Source organism: Adelges cooleyi, unplaced genomic scaffold (genome assembly GCF_023614345.1).
Source record: "Adelges cooleyi isolate 19-005CV unplaced genomic scaffold, UGA_ACOO_1.1 ACOO_flye_CR_arks_rails_tigmint_CR_PRNA_108, whole genome shotgun sequence".
Lineage (NCBI taxonomy): Eukaryota > Metazoa > Arthropoda > Insecta > Hemiptera > Adelgidae > Adelges > Adelges cooleyi.
This window is the reverse complement of record NW_026095761.1, coordinates 13,925,954-13,950,965: the sequence shown is the minus strand read 5'-3', so window position 1 is coordinate 13,950,965 and position 25,012 is coordinate 13,925,954. Positions and strand designations below refer to the sequence as shown.

General features: G+C 33.9%; 1 protein-coding gene and 1 non-coding gene across 7 annotated transcripts in view; one reads left to right on the top strand and one right to left on the bottom strand.

Annotated features, from left to right (window-relative positions):
* Positions 1 to 25,012, top strand: part of LOC126847469 (uncharacterized) — a 171,100-nt gene that overhangs the window by 86,199 nt on the left and 59,889 nt on the right. For all 6 annotated transcript variants that reach the window (XR_007687070.1, XM_050587725.1, XM_050587721.1 and 3 more), the window contains exons 4-5: positions 8,717 to 8,884; positions 24,180 to 24,298. Coding sequence is in view for 5 of the 6 variants with exons in the window: in XM_050587725.1 (XP_050443682.1) it covers positions 8,717 to 8,884; positions 24,180 to 24,298 (287 nt within the window). In the remaining variant the exon portion in view is untranslated. The remainder of the gene's footprint in view (positions 1 to 8,716; positions 8,885 to 24,179; positions 24,299 to 25,012) is intronic.
* Positions 4,913 to 4,985, bottom strand: Trnak-cuu (transfer RNA lysine (anticodon CUU)). The gene has a single exon. It is a non-coding gene; the product is annotated as a tRNA-Lys (tRNA).

Below are 25,012 nucleotides of genomic sequence, written 5' to 3'. Positions count from 1 at the left end.
GAGAAGACGTTAACAATGTGCCTGACTGAGACCTGGGCGATTGGAGAACAACACACTAAGAAGGAAAGAGACTAAGGATTAGAGACTAGACTTAATACAGAGAATATATGCGTGCAGGATGAGTTTGGAAGACGATAGAGACGTAGTGGGCGAAGTTAAGAGTCTGACCTAACCAAACATGGCTTTGGAACGCCATAAGTATACAGGATAAAATATGACTCCGAGTGGGTTTGATTTTTGTTTAACGTCACCGCCGTCGGCGCTCGCGAATAATAATATATTCGCGTGGAATGCGCAGCTGGCGTTTATAAAATTCCACATGATTTAACACCGACGGTTTTGGTTATCCGAATTGAAATAATATAATTAGCCGGACAGCAGAGAATATGGTTGGGTCGACACACGACACTAGCTATACGGCCGTTTTTACTAACAGCTGTATATATAACCGTTAAGCAAACGCGTTTCCACGTGAAAAAATCCGGCAACTCAACCGAAAACTCTGGCGCTGTCTTTTGTCTCGTTTTTATATTATAATACAACAACCGACTGTATAATATTATGTTCAAAACACAGTGCTATATAGCACAGCTAATGCTCGGATGTTTATGACTTTGCATATATATTTTTTTTTTTCGTAAAATCACATATTTTATTTCCACCCAAATACAACTTGTAAATTCTAATCACAAAGACTAGATTTCTAATAGGCAAACTTACATTGCATGATATATTTGCCTAATGTGATAAGCTATGTATAAAATTTATGCACGAAGAGGTTGCATATTTGCAAGTAAATTTAATAAAAAAATGGACACAATTTGAGAAAAAGTATTATACAAAAATTCTGGTTGTATAATATTTTCCAAAATTTTTAAAATAATTGATTGTTTTAAATTAGAAAACATGACCAAAATAATATTGTAATTCAACGTACTCATCATGGTACATAAAATACCTTTTTAAATAATTAACCTATATGTAAATGTTTATTGAAATTACGGAAAGTCGGTCAACGTTTTTACCAGACTTCAATAACGGCATAATATAATTATTGCATATTTTGACATTTTAAAATGCACATTTCAATATATATTTTAATACATATTTTATATTGACATCCTAACATTTACATACACCAGTGTATAGATAAGGTCTAAGTATACTCTATATACTCTTATTATATAACACCCCCCCCCCACCCCGCCACAATCGTTGAGACCTTTTTGCTGAGGCGATGGCACTAAAAAAATTAAAACGCATGTGTATGTCAAAAAATGTACTCTAAATTATTCTCATAGCGGTTATTGTACTTACAAACGACTCGTTTGAGAGTTGTAAATCTCGCGTTTAGAGTTTATTAAAAGACGGGCACCAAAGTAAATACCCTTTGACGAACGTCGAGCAAAGCTGTTTCAGCAGTTTTTTTTTTTGGCTCTAAAGCCCAACTTGGCTTTTTTTTCTTGCCCGCGTATCCGACTTCTAACGTCTTCACCGCGTCGATGCGACACTAAACTCCAAAGCAAACCGAACATCTTATATGTATAACAATATACAGGGTGTAATGTAAAGTTCTACCGAGCTTCAAATGAGACATTCAGGATGGTCTAAGGGTACAATAAATTGTATTAATTTTTTTTAAATTAAAAAATTATTTAAAATAGAACTCCTATTTCATTAAAAAAATTGTCTTACGAAAAAAATAATTTCAGATTTGAAATCAAGAGAAAAAATCTTGTTGAATTGATATGTAACATGATTTTTTGGTATCTGGCCACACATACGTCCACAGGGTGGCCACTTAATGGCCGGCGTGTGACTAAAACCAACATATGGCATGCGACACATCATTTATTATAAAATAGTTCTAAGGACACAACTGAATTGAGAATAAAATTCTAACTCAAAATGATGTGTCACATGTCATATTATGTTGGTTTTTGTCACATGGCGGCCACTCAGTGGCCACTCGGTGGACGCAAGTGATGCCAGATACCAAAAAATCATGTTACATATCAATTCAACAAGATTTTATCTCCTGATTTCAAATCTGAAATTATTTTTTTCGTAAGACAACTTTTTAATGAGATACGGGTTCTAATTTAAATAATTTGTTGATTAAAAAAAAATGAATACCACTTATTGTACCCATAGAACATCCTGAATGTCTCATTTGAAGCTCGGTAGAACTTTACTTTACATCCTGTATATATAATATACGATGAAAATACATATTATATCCAATTCCTGCGCCACCACAATACAACGACGTTTTTCGTACCTATATAATAATAGTGGTAATAATAAAAAAAAATTTTTAAAAAAACAAGCATAATAAATTATCATTGTCGTGGCAAGAAAGTTATTATTTAACTTGGCAGGACGACGACGACGTCATGTTTTATTGATAAATGCGGTCTCCTGAGGGATATTCGCGGTGTGTGTGTGTGTAGCACCACAGGACCACCGGGGGGAGGGGGGGGGTGGGTAAAAAGGGTAAATAAAAATTCATACCGAACGAGTGAGGGGGGGGGAAGAGTAGAAGACGACGACGACGAGCATTATGGAAGAAGACATTTGCCGAGTTTTCATCTTATATATTTATATATGTATTATATTTATTTTATTTTTATAACGAATCGCAAAAGTAACAAAAAATAATAATAATAAAAAACAAAGTAAACGTAATCCCTCCCCCCCCCCCAACGGGTGAGTTTGGTGTGTTTTTTTTTCAAACAATATAAATCTGAGGATTTTTACAAAACAGGGATTTGCCAGGAGATTATATTTTCTTCGCTAAAGAACGCATTAACCCCGACGACGGGGTGAGGTGGTCGTCTGGGGGTTGATGCGAAGGATTTCCAAGGTGGCGGTGGTGGTGGTGGTGGTGTTGTTGGTGGCAGGTGTGTTAAGACGCTGTTAAGTAGTCGTCGGCGAAAACCGGAGATTCGCTCTGTCGGTGATAAGTCGCCGCATTTGTGCGCCACACTTTCCCTCAAAGCCCGGGGAAAACCCAGCTATCGCGGGTCACTCCGTGTGTGTGTGTGTGTATAAATAAGACCTGTGGGGGAAATAGTAGAGATAATATACTACTAGCCGGTGGTGGTGGATGTTTTATTGTGGCGTTACAGAAGGAGGGTCACAGAGAACTGATAAGAACCATTTATTGTTGTAGTGGCGCGAGCATTAGTACTCTTGAGACGCTATAATATTTCAGATGCACACGGTAACACAGCTGCTGTTGACCGTCTTCTACCGGTCCGTGTCACAGCTAAAACACATAAAACAATACAGCCCTACAGAATGATGACATACGGGTGGTTTGATAATGTACAAATAAATATATAATATATTAGCAGAGGACAAGCACAATCTACATCTAAACTAATATTAGAGCGATAGAGACTTGATAAATAACACACAAGTAATCCTGACTGAGTTTTAACAGAAGATAAAAAACTAGGGGATCGTTAATCTTTATCGTAAAAAAATAAATAAATAAATGTTGAAAAAAAGAAAGCAGTTAAAATTGAAATGGAACCACCCTCGATAATTTATGCACTTCGATGAATATTTAAGTATGTACATTATATTGAGATAAATAAGTTATATGATGTATAACCCTCGACGGTTGTCCTCGTCTTGCACCGTCGGTTTCCACACTTCCATTGTAATAATAATAATAATGCTATACGGTAGGTTTCTTACACCAATATGCATTTGGTTAAGAATTAATGCGAGAAAAAAAAACGTAGCTAATAATAAAAGCATTTTTGTGTTGTTCAAAAGTGACACGTCGCGTGGTGTGTGTTGTGTGTGTACATATATTGTATTTGAATGTTTGAATAAAAATATACATTAGTTGTATTTACCGCCGGGGAAAAATCCGAAAATGAATAAAATATAGCCAAAAAAAGCGCATGTCATAACTTATTCAGCGACAGTTTATAAAGCACGGGGTTTTTTTTTTTTTTTTTAATATTCCCAAAGAAACAATATGAGTTGTGCAGTGTGTGTATAGGGCAAAAACAAGAGCGGATACAAGGGAGGGGGGAGGCTATGATGACTAAAGCATTTTGTACTTAATTGTATGCATTAAAAGTGTATTTTTTTTTAATAATAAAATATATATACAGATTATATGTTAGAATATTGTAAAACAAAATGTTACTATTTATTACTTACATGTACTCGAAGCGGATTTATTTTCTAGCCCCTCCCTTTTGTCATTCCTTTATCCATCCCTGGACTAAAATGTAAGCATATATGTATACTTAATATATATATATATATATAAGAGCACAGAGCTTAAGTATCCCACTCTTCGGTCAATCAATAGATTAGATAATGTATGAGGTTCAATAATAATAACAGAAAAAAATATATATTATATACATAAATAAATAGATGTAATAATAGAATGAAAAGAATATAATATTAACTCATTTATGTATCGTTCTAAATCTCAATTAAAAACAAATGAATTATATTTTTATTAAAAAACAAAAAGCATTTTCATTACAACAGCACAATGTAGAATATTATTATTTATTTGTGGAATGCAAATAACGAAAATAATAGTGTTTCGAGAAATCCAATCAAACGCGGAAGAGACGAATTTCTGTTTTGGTGTAACTTTATTAAATTGTAAGCACAAGACGCAGCGCAGTTACTCAAAAAAAGAAGGAAAAAAAAGAAAAACGCCCAAGTCTTGTAAAATAAAATACTTTGGTCTGTTTTGTGTCGTCCAATGATGTAATTGCACATTCCTTTTTTGATCGTAAAATAAATAACACAACTCAAACAAACGAACGTTCCGGCGAATTCTCAAGACATTGTACATTCTCCAAGTAAGGTACGGCCAAATTAAATAATCCAAAATAAATAAATAAAAAATTGCAAAAGTTTCGGTCGCCCAACGTGGGGCTCGAACCCACGACCCCGAGATTAAGAGTCTCGTGCTCTACCGACTGAGCTAGCCGGGCAGTTGTGTACGGTGGGCGATTGGTTGTCACTTAATACAAGAATAAAACGCTGGAAGATTTACCTAAGTTGCTTTTTCAACGTGTCACGTCATTTAAGTTTTTTTTCTTTCAATATATTTTTACATTATAATTTATAACCGTTGTTTTTTTTTTTTTATAACGGCATATAGCTATAGACAAAAGTTTAAATAAAAAACAACAGCTATATAATAAAGGTAACATGATCATATTTTGACTTAAAGATGTAACTAGTATTATATTATCTTATTATATTATGTAGTTTGGAAGGCAATTGATATTCAATATTGTATTATGATTTATGTATAATGTTACTATATTCAATGCTAGTGATATCATAGATAATAGTGAAAGTTGAGCAATTAACTGTATATTATTACCATTTATTTTTAATATTCTTAAAATTTGAACATGGTGCTAAATCACTAGTTTTTATCCCTATTGACAGACAAATTTTAATTTTTTTGAAATACAATGTTTTGGTGTTTTACAATATTATTGTTTAAAACATATTATTTGTATGCCATTAACCATAATATTATTATGATTATAAATATAAAATAGGTACCTAGGTATTGAATTTATTAGCCAACTATGATGGTACCTACCTAAATATTATTAGTGTAATTTTCGTAAAATAGTAGGTATATCTTCCAATACTTTTGTATAGCCTATAACAGCTATAAAAAGAATAAATAAATAAAATAAAATATGGCATAGATCAGATTAGGCACAATACGATAATTATTGATCAACTGGAGAAAAAATCAATTACCTTTATTATTTTTTAATGATTTAAACTTCATATTCTGAAATATGATAATCTTAATAATTCACTTTAAATTCGAAACATTTACCTAGTCATAAAAATTATGATATTTTTTTATTGGCGTTTTTTTTTGTTACTATGTAATAATGACTATTTTTTTTTTTTTATAATAATAAATTATAAGTAATTAAATTGAAAAAGCCCAAAATGCTTATAACAATAAATTATTCTTTGTAAAAAAAAAAAATATTATTTTTGAAAATTTGTATAAATTCTACGCTTTTCAAGTGAATGTCCTAATGTTTTTTTTTAAATAAAAAATATGTCACAATGGCGCCAAGCGCGTTTCGCGGAGGTTGTTAGTAGACAGAAGCAGTGAACAATATTTTTTAAAAGAAAAGTGTCTCGGACAAAAGCGGTTCAGTATAATGAAACCAATGATGTATGGGCATTTTTTTTTTTTGTAAAAAAAAGAAACGTGAAAATATGGTGGGGAGATTGGCAATGGATAAAAGGTGATATCTCGATAACGTGGCGAAGGTCGTACCAGATTTTCCTTTTCGAAAAAAAAACGTATCGAACAAACTTTCTATAATAAATAACAATATAAACCACATTTGTGTAAATAATATACACACAAATATAAATTATACGCCCGCAGGGTGTTCAGTATTTCGTGTAACGCCTAATTTTTTTATGATATACTAAAATTTTAAAGAAAACAAATTACCTACTTATGAGTAACATTTTTTATTTTTACCAAACAACAACAACACAGTAAATGTTTAATAAACTTCTCAAATGACCAAATGCAAATTGTAGGTAAGGCGCGGAGTCATAAACATAAAACCCATTTACATTTCTGTTTTTACAAATTTTAATCTTTGGCTCCTTTCTCTACCCTCAAACTACTTTTAAAAATTATACACTTTGGCCCTATTCTACAGGGGGTGTGCTTTGAGCCTTTCCCCTGCACCCCTTCGCTCGTTATATTACCCTGTTATTATTGCACGTTTAAACTCCACGAACGGTGTAATTCGGAAGGCGGGAAATGCCGACCGTTTGTTTTTTATGTTATTCACTGTCGGCACGCGATGCAAGACGTTATTTCGTCAATTTCCAACTTGATTATAGCGCTGTCTGGGCAAGTAGAGAGCTGTAAAAGCCCAATTCGATCAGAATCAGCGAAACCCAGTCGGATACTTACCTTGTGCATAATAATACAACCTTACTTGCTTCAGACAACTATTCATACCTTTAAATTAAACATACTTATATTGCTCGACAATAAAATATGTGACAAATAAATTCAGAGGTGTATAGTTTTTTTTATTATAAAAATATTATGAAACACTTATAATATAATACCGCAAATTAAATACAACCAGATAGTGCACCCTAAAGAATAAATTCGAAAAATGTAAGCAAACTTTATTAAACAAGGTCAGCGTGACCAAAAAATGAAAAAAAAATTATCCTTTGATGTACAGTGTGGTCAAGCCCGAACACTGATAAAAATTATGATGATACTTATCACACATTAACGCGGCGGTCATCTTCTTAAGGCTACACCACTATAATGTTATATCTATACATTATTATTTTTTGTTGTGAATATAGATATAATAACACGTCAAAATACTTAATAGGTCTTTACAAAATGGTAGTCACTTTTTCGTTTACATTGAAAGTGACCTTTCTGTGTTATCACCATCAACCATCAGTTATAAACCTAATAAACTAGATTGCCAACAGTGATAAGAATTGAAGTGGACGTCCGCCATTTTTGTGGGATTTAGTGTCTAAAATAATATATATATATATATCTGTAATTCTGTTACCAACTTAACTTAGATATAATTGTTCTAAACATATTTTCATGTGATAAGATTCTAATTCCCACAAAGATGGCGGAAAATTGTAATTTAAAGTATCTTACTTATACTCAGTTTACGTTGTACAATAAGGTGCACCATCTGGTTTTATTTTATTTGTCATTATACCGTATCGAGAAGCATTTCTAACGGTTTTGCGCGCAACGATGCGCTTTGTAAATTACTATAATATGAATTTATTATCGTTGACAACGCATTATGAGATGTCTATAGCTGTAGGTAGGCTTGCCATCCGCAGGTACTTAGGTACCTAAGCGCGATATTGTTTTTCCATTTTATCGGGTGCTCTGAGAAAATCGCAAATGGATGCAGGAAATTGCCAATGAAAAGCTGCGAGAATCGAATCTCGTCACGAGCTCACTATACCTACTATGAGAGAACAGTGTTTTAATTTATAAATTTATAATATTGCATAGCTAGGGCGAATAAATAGCTAATTAAAAACGCTTCGACGTGCGAATCTGGTGTAGAATGAATTTTTACCAGCATTGGCTCTAGTTGACTAGAGACACGGCTAAGGAAGCTCGGGTCTTTTAAAAACTCTGAAAGATCCCTCAGATTTTTATTATTAACTTTACTTGGAGGCTGTGCCTGATTGGTTGCTGACATTTTATTAGAGCCTGAGCAAGTTTAGAAGGATTTGAACTTCTCTAAACCCCCTCTAGTTGCGCCAATATTTATCAGCCACGAATGACTTCCAGTAAACCAATCAATTCTATTTATACATATAATTGCGGATAAAAAAATCATAATCCGTCTGCCGGTTGTAAGCCATCGCGACACGTTCTTCCTAGACAAATTCACAGTGTTCAGCTGAAACAAAGTACAAATGTAGTAAAACATTAGTAAAGTTAGCGATGGGAACATCCGAGTAGTAACAAAAAACCTAGTTTATTATCTCCGCTCCTCGGAAAATATTTAAACATGAATAAGTTATCTCTTATCATTTATTTCTTATCTCTTATCTGTAATCTCTTATATGTGATATCGTTCAGGAAAAATTCGATTATTGTTATTTTTTTTTTACTTCAACCCTTTTTGTGTTTCAGGCGATGGCCAAAATACAAATTCTCCCGGATTCGAGTTGTTCGATTCGGACAACGGTCACGATCTCACGCTATCGCCTCAGACGTTTACGGCCAACACAACAGCCGACTCGTTTTTGGTCAACGACAACTCTAACAGCATAGGAATGCCCGTCAACGAGTCTGACACGGGTAAGTTTTTGACATATACATAATATATATATATTCGTTACATTGGGAATCGTTAAAATAGGTATTTGTATTAGGTATGACCGCATATTCGGCGTTTGGTGGTTTCAATAATAAATTGTCGTTGCCAGACGGTGTGGTTTTATTTTTGAAAACCTTTGATAATACCTACATAAAATGACAAAGAGCCGAACAACTACTGTATGGGATATGAACGGAAATATGAGATTGACTTTCCATACTAAATCCACCAACAATGTATTGTCGCAAAGCATCCCATTGTTTTCTTCAGACAAAACTCTTAGCACCGCTCGCTTTCCCGGTAGACTCTTCTCGTTGTTATTATATATATATATATATATATTATAATATCGTTTTGTCGTCAAGACACCCTAAGGCGGTACACTTCGGAGGAAAACTTATATTATGATATAATTTGATTGAAGGAAAACTATATTCGTGTCATTCGTATTTGCGCCAAATCAATGAAATCAATAAACAAAAGCACTTAAAACAATTAATGTTCAAAAGCATTTCGGTGTAGGTTACATTTTCATAAAACAAATATCAGAGATTACATTTTGAGAAGCAACACGGCCGTTTGCCTAGGGTTAAATATTAAACGAAATAATAAAATACAAATTTTATTTAAAAAAAAAAAAAAAAAACTCTATATCCAAAATGTATTTTTTGGTTTAATAAACGTTTAATATTATAAACTCACATTTTGTTGTCAAATTTCATAGAAAATAAAAATGCTACGTCACTTTTCCATGATAAATTTTAAAATGTTATCACTAAAATGTAAATTGACAAATTTCAGGGGTGATAACACAGTAGTATATATTTGATAAGCCGAGTTCAGTGGTGATAACACGCAGTAATATATTTGATAAATAATGGAAAAAACAATAACCGCCGATGCTAGTGGACATTTTCATATATTATTACAATGTTAGGTAGGGAAACATATGTAAAATAACAATTTGGATCGAGATAAACACTTTGTAATTAGTACACTAAAATGAGTATAGTTGACCGTGCATTGGGAAAGGACTAGAACGGGTGCTTATTTTCTATGAATATCGTAGAGTTAGTTTGTGTTTAGATGCCGTTTTGCTCTTTATATTCTGTTAACTTAAACTTTTAGAAGCGTGTGAGTGACGTGTTATTATCCACTGGGCGTCACTTTAAGCAGGTATAGTATACAGGAATAATATGAGAGATTTTCCCCTCGACTCTGCCACGATTTTGCTACGAATATAGTAATAGCAAATAATAATAATAATACACACACATTTATAATACAACATAATAATATATACTTGGAAATCTATATAGGTACTACCTTTCTCCATAGTGAGCACCCGGTGCGTTTGATTACACCTACCAGTGCGCTATCCACGTGCACCACTCAAACACACACACACATGATAAAGCTCTAAAACAACTGCCGGGGGAACGATAAATATATTTTGGGAAAGTTTCATTTAATAGTTTCCAAACCACCCCCAAAAACACAGCAGTGGTGGCAATGATTTAGCCTCACTATGGGCCGCCAGACAAAAAGTCATAATTCACGGTATTGCCAAATGTGCAGTGTTCTGTATAGTGTAGTGTATAGCTGCACGTTTGTAGCTTTATAGGTTTCCGAAAAGGCCATTTGCCTTTGACGTCTTGCGAAACGTATGTGACTCGTTGAACTTTCAAGTCCGCAAAAAAAAAAATAATAGTAATAAAAAAGACCAATACAAAAATGTCTAATAGACGAGAGAGTCCAAAATAAAATAATTATCAAACACTAAAATAATTGTGATGTTTGATACTGAATTGTAATTGTAAAGCAATGGTGTGGTTAAAAATAAACTTGACATCATCAATAAACCTTCTTTTGGCAAGCGAATCCGATTTTACCTCAACCGTTAAGTCCTATCTATATTCTTGTATCCAGCTTACCCAATTTGAACTTTCTGTAGATTTGTAGATCGCCCACTATGCCCCAACCCCACTGTACAAATACCTATAATAATGAATTGGGCTATTATTGTAAATTCGATTTTTCTTATATCACATGCGGATAATTGGCTTTGACTAGATGTCAAGGCCGACTCTCCTTCAACCGTTTTGTGATGAACGATGTGTGTGTGTGCTTAACCGTGTCCTAATGCGATGTTGTTTATATATTAAATGCTGAGAAGTGAATCCTGGATGACAGCTCGGCGAATTCAAAATCCCGTGTAAGCTTTAGACACATGTAACGCGCCGAACGTGGGAGCAATTTAAAACCGTTGTAATTCTTATTTATTGGATGTCGAAACTCTACACGGATGATAAGGAACGTTAAAAATGTATAAAGCTTGTATGGATAAAATCAACGCGTTCACTAACATTTGTCTCGCTGAATGTCTTTGGAAACAATTTACAACAGAAAAAAAATTGCTCTTATTTATCAAGTACAATATTTCTTTTGAAAACGTCGCCAACCGTTTGACTGTGACTTATAAATAATATTATTAAACGCATTTTCTGATCAACTTGATCATCACATAAAGACATCTCATAATATTAGCAATAATTTTGTATGTACACGGTATAACGTACACAAGCGTAGCGCACCCTTCGCCTACTCGCCCTTAAGTTATAGAAGTTCAGCAGATTCTTGTTAACTCCTTCGGGCTGCTGGTGTAGTCTACACGAGTAAGGCTTTATTTTTTTTTCATCCAAATCCCACGAACGCTTAAAGGGTTACGTTCTCAGAGGTCTGAACTTCAGCCAAGTTTTCTTCGGTAACTACGCGGCTAAATCTATATGTTGTTTAAATACCGTGTTCCCTAAATTACTGTGTATTAGTTTTTTTTTTTTTTTTAGTTGACGTTTTCTACTTAAACCGTGGCAGCAAAATTTAAATGTTAACTCTTGGGGGAGGTAAAAAACGAGTGGCATCCCCTTCTGAACACGACTGGTAGGTGCTGCTGTAAAGTTGTGTGCACGTTAAAACAGGTCACGTAGAATGGCGCAAAAGAGCGTGCACATATAGGTATATACACACTTGTGTGCACACACAACGCATGTCTTTAAGTTTAATTAAACGACATCCGCCGGAGTGGCAGAGAGCAGCCGAAGCCCCTTCGCTCCCCCCTTTGGAAGAGGAAGAGTTTGGATTTACAGAGGACAGAGAGAGGCAAGAGGCAGAGGTGTATACTCGAGTCCATTGTCGGATTATTCAGATTTATTTAGGTTATGCGCCAGCTTAATAAAGGCGCAAACGGTAAACAATGATTACCGACTTGAAAGTTTAGCGACTTGGAAGCTCGTGCTGCGTCGTTCGTCAAAGGCCTTTTATTCCATCATTTGAATATTAGGAGTACAGGTACTTATAGACTGTATTGTAATGTCTGTAATTCGGTTGCAAACAACAGAGAATACGTTTGGGCCGTTTGAATAGTACACTCGAGTTTTCAGCCGACAATATTGCTCATATATATATATATATATATATAGATAATTATACCGTTTTATGTCGACCATATTACCTATATTGTATGTTGTATATATTATAGAATTCGGTTATTTCGTAAATTCCCCAGTCGATTCAATGCTCGACCCAGTTGAATCCGTAAGAAATCAGCTAGCAGTGCTTTTAATGTAATATTGTGATTAATTTAAAGTTTCTTTGCAAATTCTTCGACCAAAAGAAATCAAATTACGTTTAACTGGACGTTCAATACAAAGTAACGACTTACGCTTGCCTTCAACTTAATCTGATACATAAAGTCGATTAAAATTGATTTCCACGCGCAATTAAGATGTTTAACAAAATGCTTTTGTTTTACGGTTATTACCAAACACTAATTAGGGTAAACCATGAAATTAGTGCTGTAAGTATGAATATGATTTATAACTAAAACAAAGATGGCAGATCGTTGACGTGCGACGACCTTGAAATTGCTTATACACGAAAATACTTCTTCTCTGTTGAATATATTAATTTAAAATTTATATATTTCAAGAGACGCCTCCCGAGAGCTGTTTTGGTGATGTATAATTCTGAATAAAAATATTATGAGATGCCGAACTCGGACGGACGTTAAAACCGTAAAGATTTTAATTCAACGAGCTAAGACGAAATCCGAAGGAATAGCTCTGTTTTTCTTCTTTGTTTTAAAATTCTATCGGTTTTTTTTTTCTTATAAATTATTTATAAGCGTACATACTCACAATAACAAAATCGTTGAATAATATATATATATCTCAGGAATAATGTATAAAAATGACACACATATATAATAATAAATACATTGTATTGTATCGTATTAAACTATTTTTTTTAATTGTGGCACTCGATTTAAAATTGTAAGAATATATTTTTTAATTGGACAAACATAATGAATACCTATTTTATAGCAAATAATAGTTTGACAAAAATCAAAACGTGACCCCAATATAACCGATTCGAATATGTCTGGAAATCGTTTCGAGCAGTCCTTTGTGAACCGTTCGACCGGTTAATAGTCAAGATGTTATTTACGCATTGCGCACACAAAAGGAGAGACCTAGCACGAAGAAAGTATAATTAGGTCCTTTATAGTAGTTCCGTTAAGGGTTCGCCGGACTTCCATGGCTTTGACCTGAAGTTAATGGGACCCTTTAGTTGGTTGGGGACAGTGGGTTCTGCCACCTGCCACAATGGGCAATAGATCTCTTTTTAGTCACCGGAGATCAAGCGGAGGCTGTACGAAAAAAATTTAAGTTTACCTAATAAAAAATATGATAATTTCAACTCATGATGCACCGTAACAATGTGTCATACAGGAAACAATATTAACTTTGAGAATATCACACCGTTTGAAAGTAGTTTCACACAGTTGTACTTTGGTTTATAAAATAACAATTTTTCTAGTTACGCCGAAATTATGTTTTCTTATTACAAACGTTTATAAGAAAAAACCCCGAATTGACCCATTGTTGTAATAAGCGTCTCAATTGCCATTTCACTTATTATATTATAGTTTGTTGTGCGTTATGGTACATTATTTAGACGAAACTGTCGGGGATGTTGAGACTTAAGACGGTATCGAATTGCAATTAGTGAGTTAGAGTTCCCGTTGGTGTGCCAAAGAGTGTGTTCAAAAGGCGATTTGCTTGCAGGCATATAATATAGAAAACAGTTTGGAAACCGCGACCAATGCCAAAATCGGACCCGCAGGTCCACTTTTCTCTTCCTCGACCTTAACAATATAATATGTAAACTTTGGGCCGGAAGTATGAAAATGAATATTATATATATATATATATATATATATATATATATATGATTGATACGTTTAAACCGTTTTAATTTCCTTCCTTCGCCCCTCGGCCACTCAAACCCAAGTCCAAACTTATATTACAAAACAGTCGTTTAGGGATTGGCCAACACTATTCGCCGTCTTACAGTATAATATATATATTGTATTGGCCGATAAACCGAACGTCTTTAACGGTACTCGGCCAACATAAAGGCGACTCCACCGCCGCCCTCGAGGGTAGACATTGATCGTATAATAATTTAAATTTATGGCATCTCCAAAACCGCTATCTGCATCAGCGTGTAGTGTATAGGTGTACCTATTAATATATATATATAAGATTCCTGTAGGACTAGGATTAGGCGCGCGTTACCGCATTAACGCACAGCGGTGTGGTTACCCAACAGACACGGATTAAATCCGGGAAACAATAACATGGCCGTGTTATTATATTATATATATTATATAGAATATGATGAACATCCCCCCCTTCTTATAAACAAAACAGTGTATTGCAGCGGCCCAGGGTCTAGGCGTATAGAGTAGGTATTAGATATTTTTTATTTGTTGAACAAAATAATCATATTTTTTTTCCATCTTAAAATCGTCAACGAGTGATCGCTCCATCTGTGGTGTAACAAAATGAAGAGAAAACTAAAGAAATTATAAGATAATATATTATTCTACAAAACGAAAAACATCAGAATTTTTACCTCGGAAATGATGCCGTTTATTTTTTGTTTCAATTACAAGCGTTTACCGAAACGTTGCATATTTAATCAGCACCACACCGCACTATATCACATAGTGTAATAATTATGATAGATGGAAAACCGCCAGGTGTAATCCAATTGCTATTAAATCCTCTTATGAATATCCACGTTAAGCCAGTGTTGTTGCAGTTTCTCCCCCAGTTTTTAGCTCCGGTTAGGTTAGGTATTGTTTTTTACAATGATGTGGGTTTTTTTTTATTATTATTATTAATTTTCGTGCTGGACCCACGATATCGCTTAAACAGCTAAACCTATTTTTTTATTTTTGTGTAGCATGTCTATAGATTAGAGGACCTAAAAGGTCTCATTTGTGGTAAAAAATTTCAAAAAAACCCAACCTTTTCACTTTAAAATCGTCAAAACACACACTAAAAATTTAAATATTTTTCAACCTAAATTATGGCTCACTATAACTTTTTTCAAAAAAAAACAGGCGAATTATTTCCAAATTTGTATGGAATATTCTTTAAAGAGAAAAGCAATCCTTAACGTTACACGTTGACAAACCGACAAATATCTAAGACCTTTTCCCATAGACAATTAATATTGTACACATTATACATGCACTGGCTTTAATGTGATTTTCGAAGAATCTGCAAAAACATAAAATGAATATCAGAAATAACAATATTACAATTTATAACGGTAAGACATTCTTTTTAAACATAAAATTTACTTTATTCGTTTTAATTTATAATTTGAAATCTGTTCAATTTCAAAAAAAAAATCAAATTTGTTGTACTACATAATATATTATATTTTGTATGTATACAAATTATCATATTTAATTTTTGTTTTTTTTTCGAAAATGAATATTTACTTTTATTTATGTTGGAGATATTTGTTTTTTTTTTATGAAATAGCAAATAATAAACGTCAATAGAGTTACTGGTTTTTAATATAAAACGCATTAAAAAAATAAATCTTTTTCTCGGAATTCCCCGTTAGTCCAATGCCACTTCCTCACTAGACATTATAATTAATGTACTTTTTTTTTTCAAAGTGCTTCTCTGTAAATAGGAAAACAATTTTTATACTTACAATATTTAATTAACAGTAAAATTAAGTTCTATGACAAGTTTTGAACAAGTTTGTTAGTTACGCCTATATGTATATATTTCTTTTTCTTTTCCCCGTTTTTTAATGTTATTACTTTATCTATAATTAAATTTATAACTATATATACAAAATTGCGTTCTTAATAGTTCCATTTAAAGAATGTTAATCTATACATTAATATTAAAATATGTTAATCAATTTTGATTTTTTTTTTTATGAACTATAATGTTTTTAGGCTGAAACGTAATAATGTCATTTGCTGGTTTTTTGTTTAAAACAAATTCTATTTAACTCTCTGCCCACCCCACCTATTGGGCGTATGGAACTCAATAAATGACGGTTATCAACTTAGTCGCCAGCGGGTCGTTTTGGGTTTTTTATTACAATACAACATCTATTTATCATCCACATAAAGACCATTCGATCAATTCGAAATCCCGGCAAACGTCATCTTCGTAATCCATTCACAAACACACGTGCACCCGCGCTCGATGTGCGCACTGCGTACAGCTTGGGCATATAGCGAACGCGTGCATAGGCAGAGCACTGATGGAGACGCTATGGAAAATCCGGATTCGGAATTAATGCTTGTTCGAATGTATTTAATTAAGCGAGACCGGCGTGATTCCCCTGTGGGCAAATACCGACCATGCACTATATATATATATATATATATATATATATATATATATATTATCTATACCGCCCGTCCGCCCATTCACGATACATGCAAATGTAAACATTTTTAAACCCCTTTTCGAAACGGTTTAGTTTGGCAAAGAGAGGATTTTTTTTTATATATATATACATTCATTCATATATCAATATTTAACCGACTTTGCGCATATCATGATGTACGTTATGATGATAAAACGGTTTATACGTATCATCATAGACAGCTTTATCTCTATACATTATCTATTTGCATTTGGTCATGTACACAACGGTAATGGATTCTGATGGTCTTTTCATTAAACGATTTTTGTATAAACTATTTTTTTTTTTTCATTAGACCTTAAACAACTGTTTTGTTTCAGACACGTTCTTTCTGGAACATTAAGATTAAAATACCTATATTCTAACATAGTAATATCCCTAAAAAACCCGACTACTTGACCAACATGAGTGTATATCAATTTTATCTAAACAGCTTTTTAAAATTATTTTTCGTGTAATTTAATGCAAATATTAGATAACATTAATAGCACTAGCACTTTCGTTATTGTTTTAGAATTGAATCTTTACAATTACCGTGTACATCATATTTTCTGTATAGCACTGCTTGCGATTCATTTTCCTGTTTCATGGTGAATTTGCAGCAACCAAAATGTTCATAAACATTTTTGAAACTATGTATATTCTAGGTTATCAACCTATCCGCTTTAAGTTAAAAAGCGATTTAGTGTCAAGATAACGTGAAATTAATGAAACCTTCAACGTCTCGACCGTTCCCTGGCGAATAAACTTTCTTTTAAACGAGTCGCTGGTAAATAAATCTCCACTCCTAGTGTTTGAATATGCTCCTTGGAATATTTTTGTTTAGCGCCATTTACAAAGTACGTGGGTGGCGTAACCGATAAAATACATTTGAAAATTGTGCGCTCTTGTTTTTTAATATTTTCGATTTTCAATCTAACCGGTGCCATAGTAGATCATCGTATACGTTACCGCACAAGTTCGAGGCGATTTATGTCTGAAAACTAAACAGAGTTTCGACGGAAACCGACCCTAAAGTTTTCCATTGGTTCTCTGTCGCAGAATTTATGCGGTTTGCGCGAGTGACACTTAAGAGCGCCGCTTAAATCTTTCGGCATTGTCATTGCTGAAATCCCACGGTTTGTTTTCTTATATAGATTTATTTGTATAATGCGAAATTTTAGTACTCGTGGCGACATGTTTAATTTAAAAAAAAAGAAAAGAAAATTAACTAGTTTCGCGTATATTATGTATAAATGTTTTAAATGTAAAATATGACCGTTTAACTTTAAATTGTATCTTTAAAAATACAATATACAAATGTTATTTAAGAAGCAAGACACTCTCGTTGTGTTTCAATCAGATTACAACGATAAAATAACACGAGACGTTCGTTCTACCAAAGACGATACTATTATTCCTATAAACAGTAAAGCATAATATAGTTTATATATTATATGAACATAAAATAACTTGCTGCATAACTGTACAGATTGATCAATTCCCTTCCGTTTTCATCGAAAACGGTTGTATAGTACCATACTATTATATTATCATTTATTTTTCGAATCTTAAAAGCCGAACGAGTATAAAAACGTCATTGGGCGTAACGGCTAAAGAAAATGGTCATCCCAATCGAAGGGAGTATTAAAAGCTAGCATAGTGTGTTCTTCTGCTTTGAAGGCTCAAATCAATTCCGATCGGTTGAACGAGATAAAAGTTCCAAGGTCCGGCAGCAATACAGTTTCTTTCCGGCATCCGTCCCGAAATTCTGAGATTTTTTTCCCCCTTAGAAAAGTTCTTTTATTTCTCGATGAACCGGAAGGGGACCGGCCCAAAACAAATTACACTAATGGACATCGTACTGTATGGACCAGTCAGCAGATCCCGTACAAGATACCATCGAACATGACGGTTGTAATAGAGAGAGAGACGGAGGTGAAACAAGTATAGAAAGTTTCGCCAAAAGCCAGCTATATATAAATATGTTGTACAAGACAAATCAAGATAACTGTTTGCTGTGTGTCAAATAAGACGGCGTCGTCGTTGAATGATCTTTGTGGACCGACTTGAAAGTAAAAACTTCTTTGTAGCTTGCACAGATACTGCGAAGGTCGATTCGTTAACTACGTTGCTACCTTTACCGGCGTGCTAACCTAACAAGTTACAGAATGTGTATGTGTACGAATAAATCCCACTCGGATAAGATGTTTCTGATCGCGCCCAATGGATAACAGTGGTACTGCAAAGTCAGCAATCGTTTGCTTGTGCTATAGTATTAGATGCGTCTACCGCATGCCCATCTTTATACAGTGAGCCGTCCGATCGCGATAAAGAAGATTTAGGAAATTTAATTCAATTTCCATTATCCAGTCTAGTCCAGATTCTATAAGTTGACCGATAACAGACAAAAACCTTTTGTAAGGAATGGGGATGGGGTTGGGGGTGGGAATGGGGATGGGAATGTTAATTTTTTTTAATTATGTGTTGTATTCACAGCGATCAAACTATAACTGAAAAATAAGTTCAATAATTTAACAAGTTATATTCCCTATGAATTGTGTTAGGCCAGATATTATGAAAACACTAAAATATTAGCCAGAAACTTGATATGTTTACTAGCCCCCTTCGATACTAGCTTGTTACTGTTTGTTAATATACTATTTAGATGAAATACATTAATGAAAATACATTACCTATAGACACGAAAATGCTTATTCGTGTTTGCAGACTCAGCTGAAAAATATTTTTTTTTGTATATTTTTATAAATTATTTAAACCGAGTCTATCGTTTAGGGCGGTATAAGCACTGAACTCAATGAATTGTGCTTATGAAAGTGTCCACTAATAGGAGGCTGCCATTTTGTGAACAGTTATTGTTATGTCTATGATGTTATCATCACCTAACCTAACATTTCTATGGCTTATCAAATCAGGTGATGGCTATATGATAATATATTTGAAGTGCTATAGGTTGTCATACAGTGTTACCATATTACTAATAATTTACTATTGTATACAGATTATAATGGTTTAATTTGTTACGGTTTAATATGGTCGTACCTAATCAGTAAATAACATTACATATTAAATAATTCTTTACACGTCATACTATGCTGCCATCTAGTTTATTGTATTCAAACTAAAGGTTGCAGGATTGCCGCCGTTAAATTATAGTTGATATTCATACCAAAGTATATGCTATTATTGGCAACGGCCTCTCCTTAGATATTTTTTACTCTACGTATCGAATACACGAAGGTGTTACCATCGCCTAACCTAACATTTTAAATTTGTGTCATGGAAAAGGAACGTAGCGTTTTTGCTTTCCATGAAATTGGTACACAAAATGGCTGCCTCCCGGGGCATTTTACAATCTGAACGCGCGTTAAGTGCGGTTTGAGATTAGAAACTATAACATTATAGTCTTATTGTAACAGCTACTTATACACAAAATATCTCCGCGTTATATTTTTATTTGGCGCTTATTTCTTTATTTTCTCGCCTTATATTCGCTCTCACGCCGTAGGTACCCTTTGCCCGGCCTCCTCCGCACATCCGGACCGTATCTCGAAAAATAATAATATATCCGTTATGCCACGCGTTTCCAGCCACCTGGCTCGTTAATCTTCCCAACTACAACACGCGATTACACATACAGCACCCGCTATATAATCTGCACCCTGTACGCCTCTCCTCGTCAGTATACGGCCAGACATATACCTACACGCGTGTAGCTTTATTTCTCCCCTTTTATATATATATAGATGTTTGTGAGTGTGTGCATTTCCTACCCTGGGCCGAAGCTTTTTGTCCAACGAAGCCCTATTGTTTTACGAGAGCACGTACATTGTTGCCCGAAAAACCTTATCTGAAACAACACTGGCCACCATTTACACGGAGAAAAACGCGTTAGTTTGGACTTGGTGCGAAGAGGCTACTGTTGTACCTCTCGAATACGGAATGAAGTGAGGGATACAAGAGGTTTTACGAGCACCTCCATGGAAGGGTGTGTACAATATAATATAGGCGTCTTTTAAAATAGATTGCGTTTCACACTGTGCGTGTCGCTTGATATCCACCGGAATACGTGTCTTGGTGTTGATGTACCTACCTGTGTTAATATAATATATGTCACTAATATTATACATATTGCATTGTTCTTAAAAATTAGCCAACGAGTAATTGATGTTATAATATTATTCAGTTGGGTTTCCTACAATGTGGACAACAACATGTAACACTTATGTTTATCCAACTGACTGCGCCATGTTTATTTGTATAGATTACCCACAGGTTTTATTTATATTACACCACCTCTTAAAACTATCATATTATCATAGATTATATAAAGACAGATGGTGCACTCCATAAATTGGTATTGATTGGTGTAAACTCAATGCAGTAGAGCCCAATTACAGTGCCGAAAATATTGTACACACTATTTAAAATAATAACGTTAACTGATATGAATTACTGATAACAAGTAGTTGTTTAACGAAAATTGATTGGTGATAACATTACAGATGCTTGGTACAATTTCTTTAATCCCGTTGTAGAACAGAAGGATTATTTGTTTCATTTTTTGTTCACAATGATTTGAGATTATTAAATTTTGTTCTCAGAGTGTACTATCTGGTTTTATTTAATAATCTTAGGGAATCTTAATTCTTAGTGTTCATTATCATAAAACGATCAGACATATTGAGAAATAGCCTACAGTGATGCCATAACGCAGATATTTAGTTTTTCTTAGTTTTTATCTACAAAATCTAAGTAACCTAAATAGGCAATGTGATTTTTATCTTCCTTATGGAACATAATGAAGAGTTTAAAGAGGGGGTGTAGGGTTTGTATAGCTCTCCCCTTTGGCCTTAAAAACAAAATTACTGACCTAAACTTAGCACAGACTGCTGGAAGTAACTGCTCAAAACTTTTCTTTTCTTTATCTACCATATCTGTTTTTCCGGTCACTTGAAGTCGGTCATTGTGGTCAAATTCAACAATAACACAGTAATAGATAAGTTTATGTTTTTTATCAATATGGGGATCGTTTTATTAACGGTTTGTATGTATAAAGCAAGTAAACAACTGGCGATGTCCGGTTAGTTTCTTATTTTAACTTATATCTATACCGAATACCCTTCAGGAAAATTGGCTGTATAGAAACGAATTTGGCTAACGATACTATAATATAAAATATAAGAAAACAATTGAATGTGGCTAATTGGAATTGATATTACAACGTTCAAAACAAACAGAAAATGACCCATACGAGTTACAAAACAAGACCGTCATTGAAATTTGAACTTTATGGACAAACACAATAAAGGCAAATACGCGACGTCATCTTGAAACAATATTAAATGTTTGTTCTGATTGTGTTTTCTTGTAAAGTAATCCACTTATATTGGTATTACGGAAAGTTTCTCTCTCCCCTCCCACCCCCTCCCGCCCCTAACAGTTCAGATCCCTTCATGATACATACAATACTTTAATTTAACTTATAATCCTTGTAATAAAAACTCAACGATTCGGCGGGTACACTTAGGCCTTTTTTAACAATTCAATTTTTAAAATGGTTTTGACTCGAGAAAAAGATACAAACACTGTTTCAATACCGAAAAATCGAATTATAAAAATAGTATTCGACTAAATTACAATGTTGTTGCGTATTATGCCACTATTAAAAAAAAATAACTTTGCGGAGGTCATTAATAATATTTTTTTTTATTCCGCTTCGTTAAAAAAAAAATCTATTTATAGCACAAGCGTTCGCAAACATATTATACTCGGTTATTATTTATTATTCTACTAGGTAATTATGACCGACAAAGCCCTTAAGCGCTTTTCATTTCATCACAGATACAAAACACTTAATTCGCAATTCCGTTTAAACGTTTATTCTAAAACTAGAATTCCATACAATGTAATTTTTTATTTTTCGCACATATTCAAATGGGTTTGCTATATAATGTTATACATTACACGAATATTATATACGCAACACTTGGTTCTCTCACAACAAATCATACTGCTGGCCGTAAGCAGAAATTTAATAATTCAAGTAGTAGGTTGACATTAATTACGGTTTTGCGGTACTTAAGGGGCTTAGGAGAACCTTAATATTAGGTATAGAATCGCACTAGCCGACCAGCGGGTGTGAACGTAAAAACCAAGTAGCTGTTTGAACAATTTCAAAAAACAAAAAGGTCATAAAATTTGAGCTGCCGTAAAAATAAATTGGCATCTCGTCAAAATAGTGTTTTTTTGGAAAAGAAAAAAATATACACTGCTAGGCATGACATGATATATTCTATTCTCGGCACGACGTCATAGTATTAAGTTGTCCGCGTCCCCTCGGCTCGCTTCACTGTATAATAATATTGTCATGTTATAGTAAATTTATTCCACGTCATAACACACCGTGTACATTATGTACACCTATTTAATGTGTGGATTTGCACCGTCAGAAAGTGCTATGGCCACGATAAACAACTTATATATTATACCGGGGGGGGGGGAGGGGACCGTGGGGTCTTATATATCGACTACGACGGGCACTGAACTTATTGGAAGTTTGTTCCAACCGTACGAGCTTAGCCGACAGAAACTTCCATAAGCTCGGCCGGCGAGGGGGTTTCACCGATCCATTTCGGTTGTTCGGTTTGTCTGCATGCGTTTGTCCGATAAGGTACACACGGCGATGGAGGTACAATGATAACAACTCGGCCAAGTTGGTTTTGACGGATTTCGGTCAACTCGAGTGTTTAACATTCAGCCACAGCAAATCCCTCAAATTCCCCCCCCTCCCGTCTAATCTTCAGCTGGCACTGCTGTTACTTTAAGATGCTGTGCTTGTGGGGTTTAGCGTTAAGTAAGGTTTTTAGAATAAAATACATTCACGTTTGTCTGCGGTTTACAAAAAGTAGTCGTTTAACTCTATTATGGAGACACCATCGACTTACAATCGCAAACCGTTGCTGGCACAAATGCTACATTAATAATGTCTAAACTCCCATAATTGTTATTAGGGTGCAACCCTTTGAGAATTTTTAATGTATTTGTTAAGCAAGCATATATATGTTTTTTTTAAATTGTCGATTAAATATCGGTTGGATTTATATGAAATGATTTAATTAACGATTCGCTCTTCGATTGAAAATTATGTAAATTTCAATTAAAGCCAATAATTTTTTTATTCGTAAATCTACATTATATTTTTTACAGTTATGGATATTGTATGCATACTAAATGCTATCTATAATCGACCCTGTATTATTTGTGATTACCGAGTTTATTGTTATGTGTATATTTCATTAATTAATACTATTTTGTACGATGGCTACAATATTATTACCGAAATTAATCCACTAGAAATTAAAAGAAGAATTGTAAAAACTATTCTGTTTACAAGTCTACTTTTAAAGTCTTGTTGATTTACTGGAAGACAATAAATGTACATTTTTTGTTTGTTTCTAGTTGGCAGTTCTGAAGATGTCAAATCGACGGAACTTAACAAGTTGAACATGTCTAGACGGTGTCCAAAACCGGTGGTCAAAGCTATGTCTCCCAACAGACAGGGTCCCCAGCAGTGTCTTGTAAGTATTCTTAATGGTTTTTTTTTTTCAAATTAATCTACTCTTTTGTGCGCTGACATTTCTCGTAAACCCTTACGTTGTTATTATGAAAAACTATATATTTAGCGCGTTGAAAAACTAAACAATAGTATACATTAGTATGATTCTCAAAATGAAGCCCGGCTTTTATTATCATTATTTGCTAGCCAAAAGGTACTCGACCGAGTACTCGTCATACCGCGGTTGGTTATGTAAAGTGTTATTAACAACAATATTCTTCTCTTGTTCCTCTGAAAAGTTTGCAAACAATGGGGTTGTTTTCGACTTAAGCAAATGGTATTTAAGTACACCGCAAACACATAGATCAGATACCTGATTACACTGCTATTTATTATACATCATCCTAATAGGAGGAAATATGATAAAACAAAAATTACATCCATAAAAATGTTTATGTTTTATTATATTGCGGTTTTTTACAATAAAATTATTATTCTCGAATCGTTAAACTTACTCAACGCAGTTCCATGAACGATAAAGGAACCGAGACTTTGCAAATAAGTTTAACTATTAAGATTTGCGCAAATATAATTAAAACGTTAAAAATTAATGGCAAACACAGACTAATACTCGACACGAAGAGTAGATAAATCTAAATTAAAGAAACGCCAAACAAATGCGGCTTGTAAATAAATTCAAATTAAATACAAACACAAAGCTACATGTATATATGTA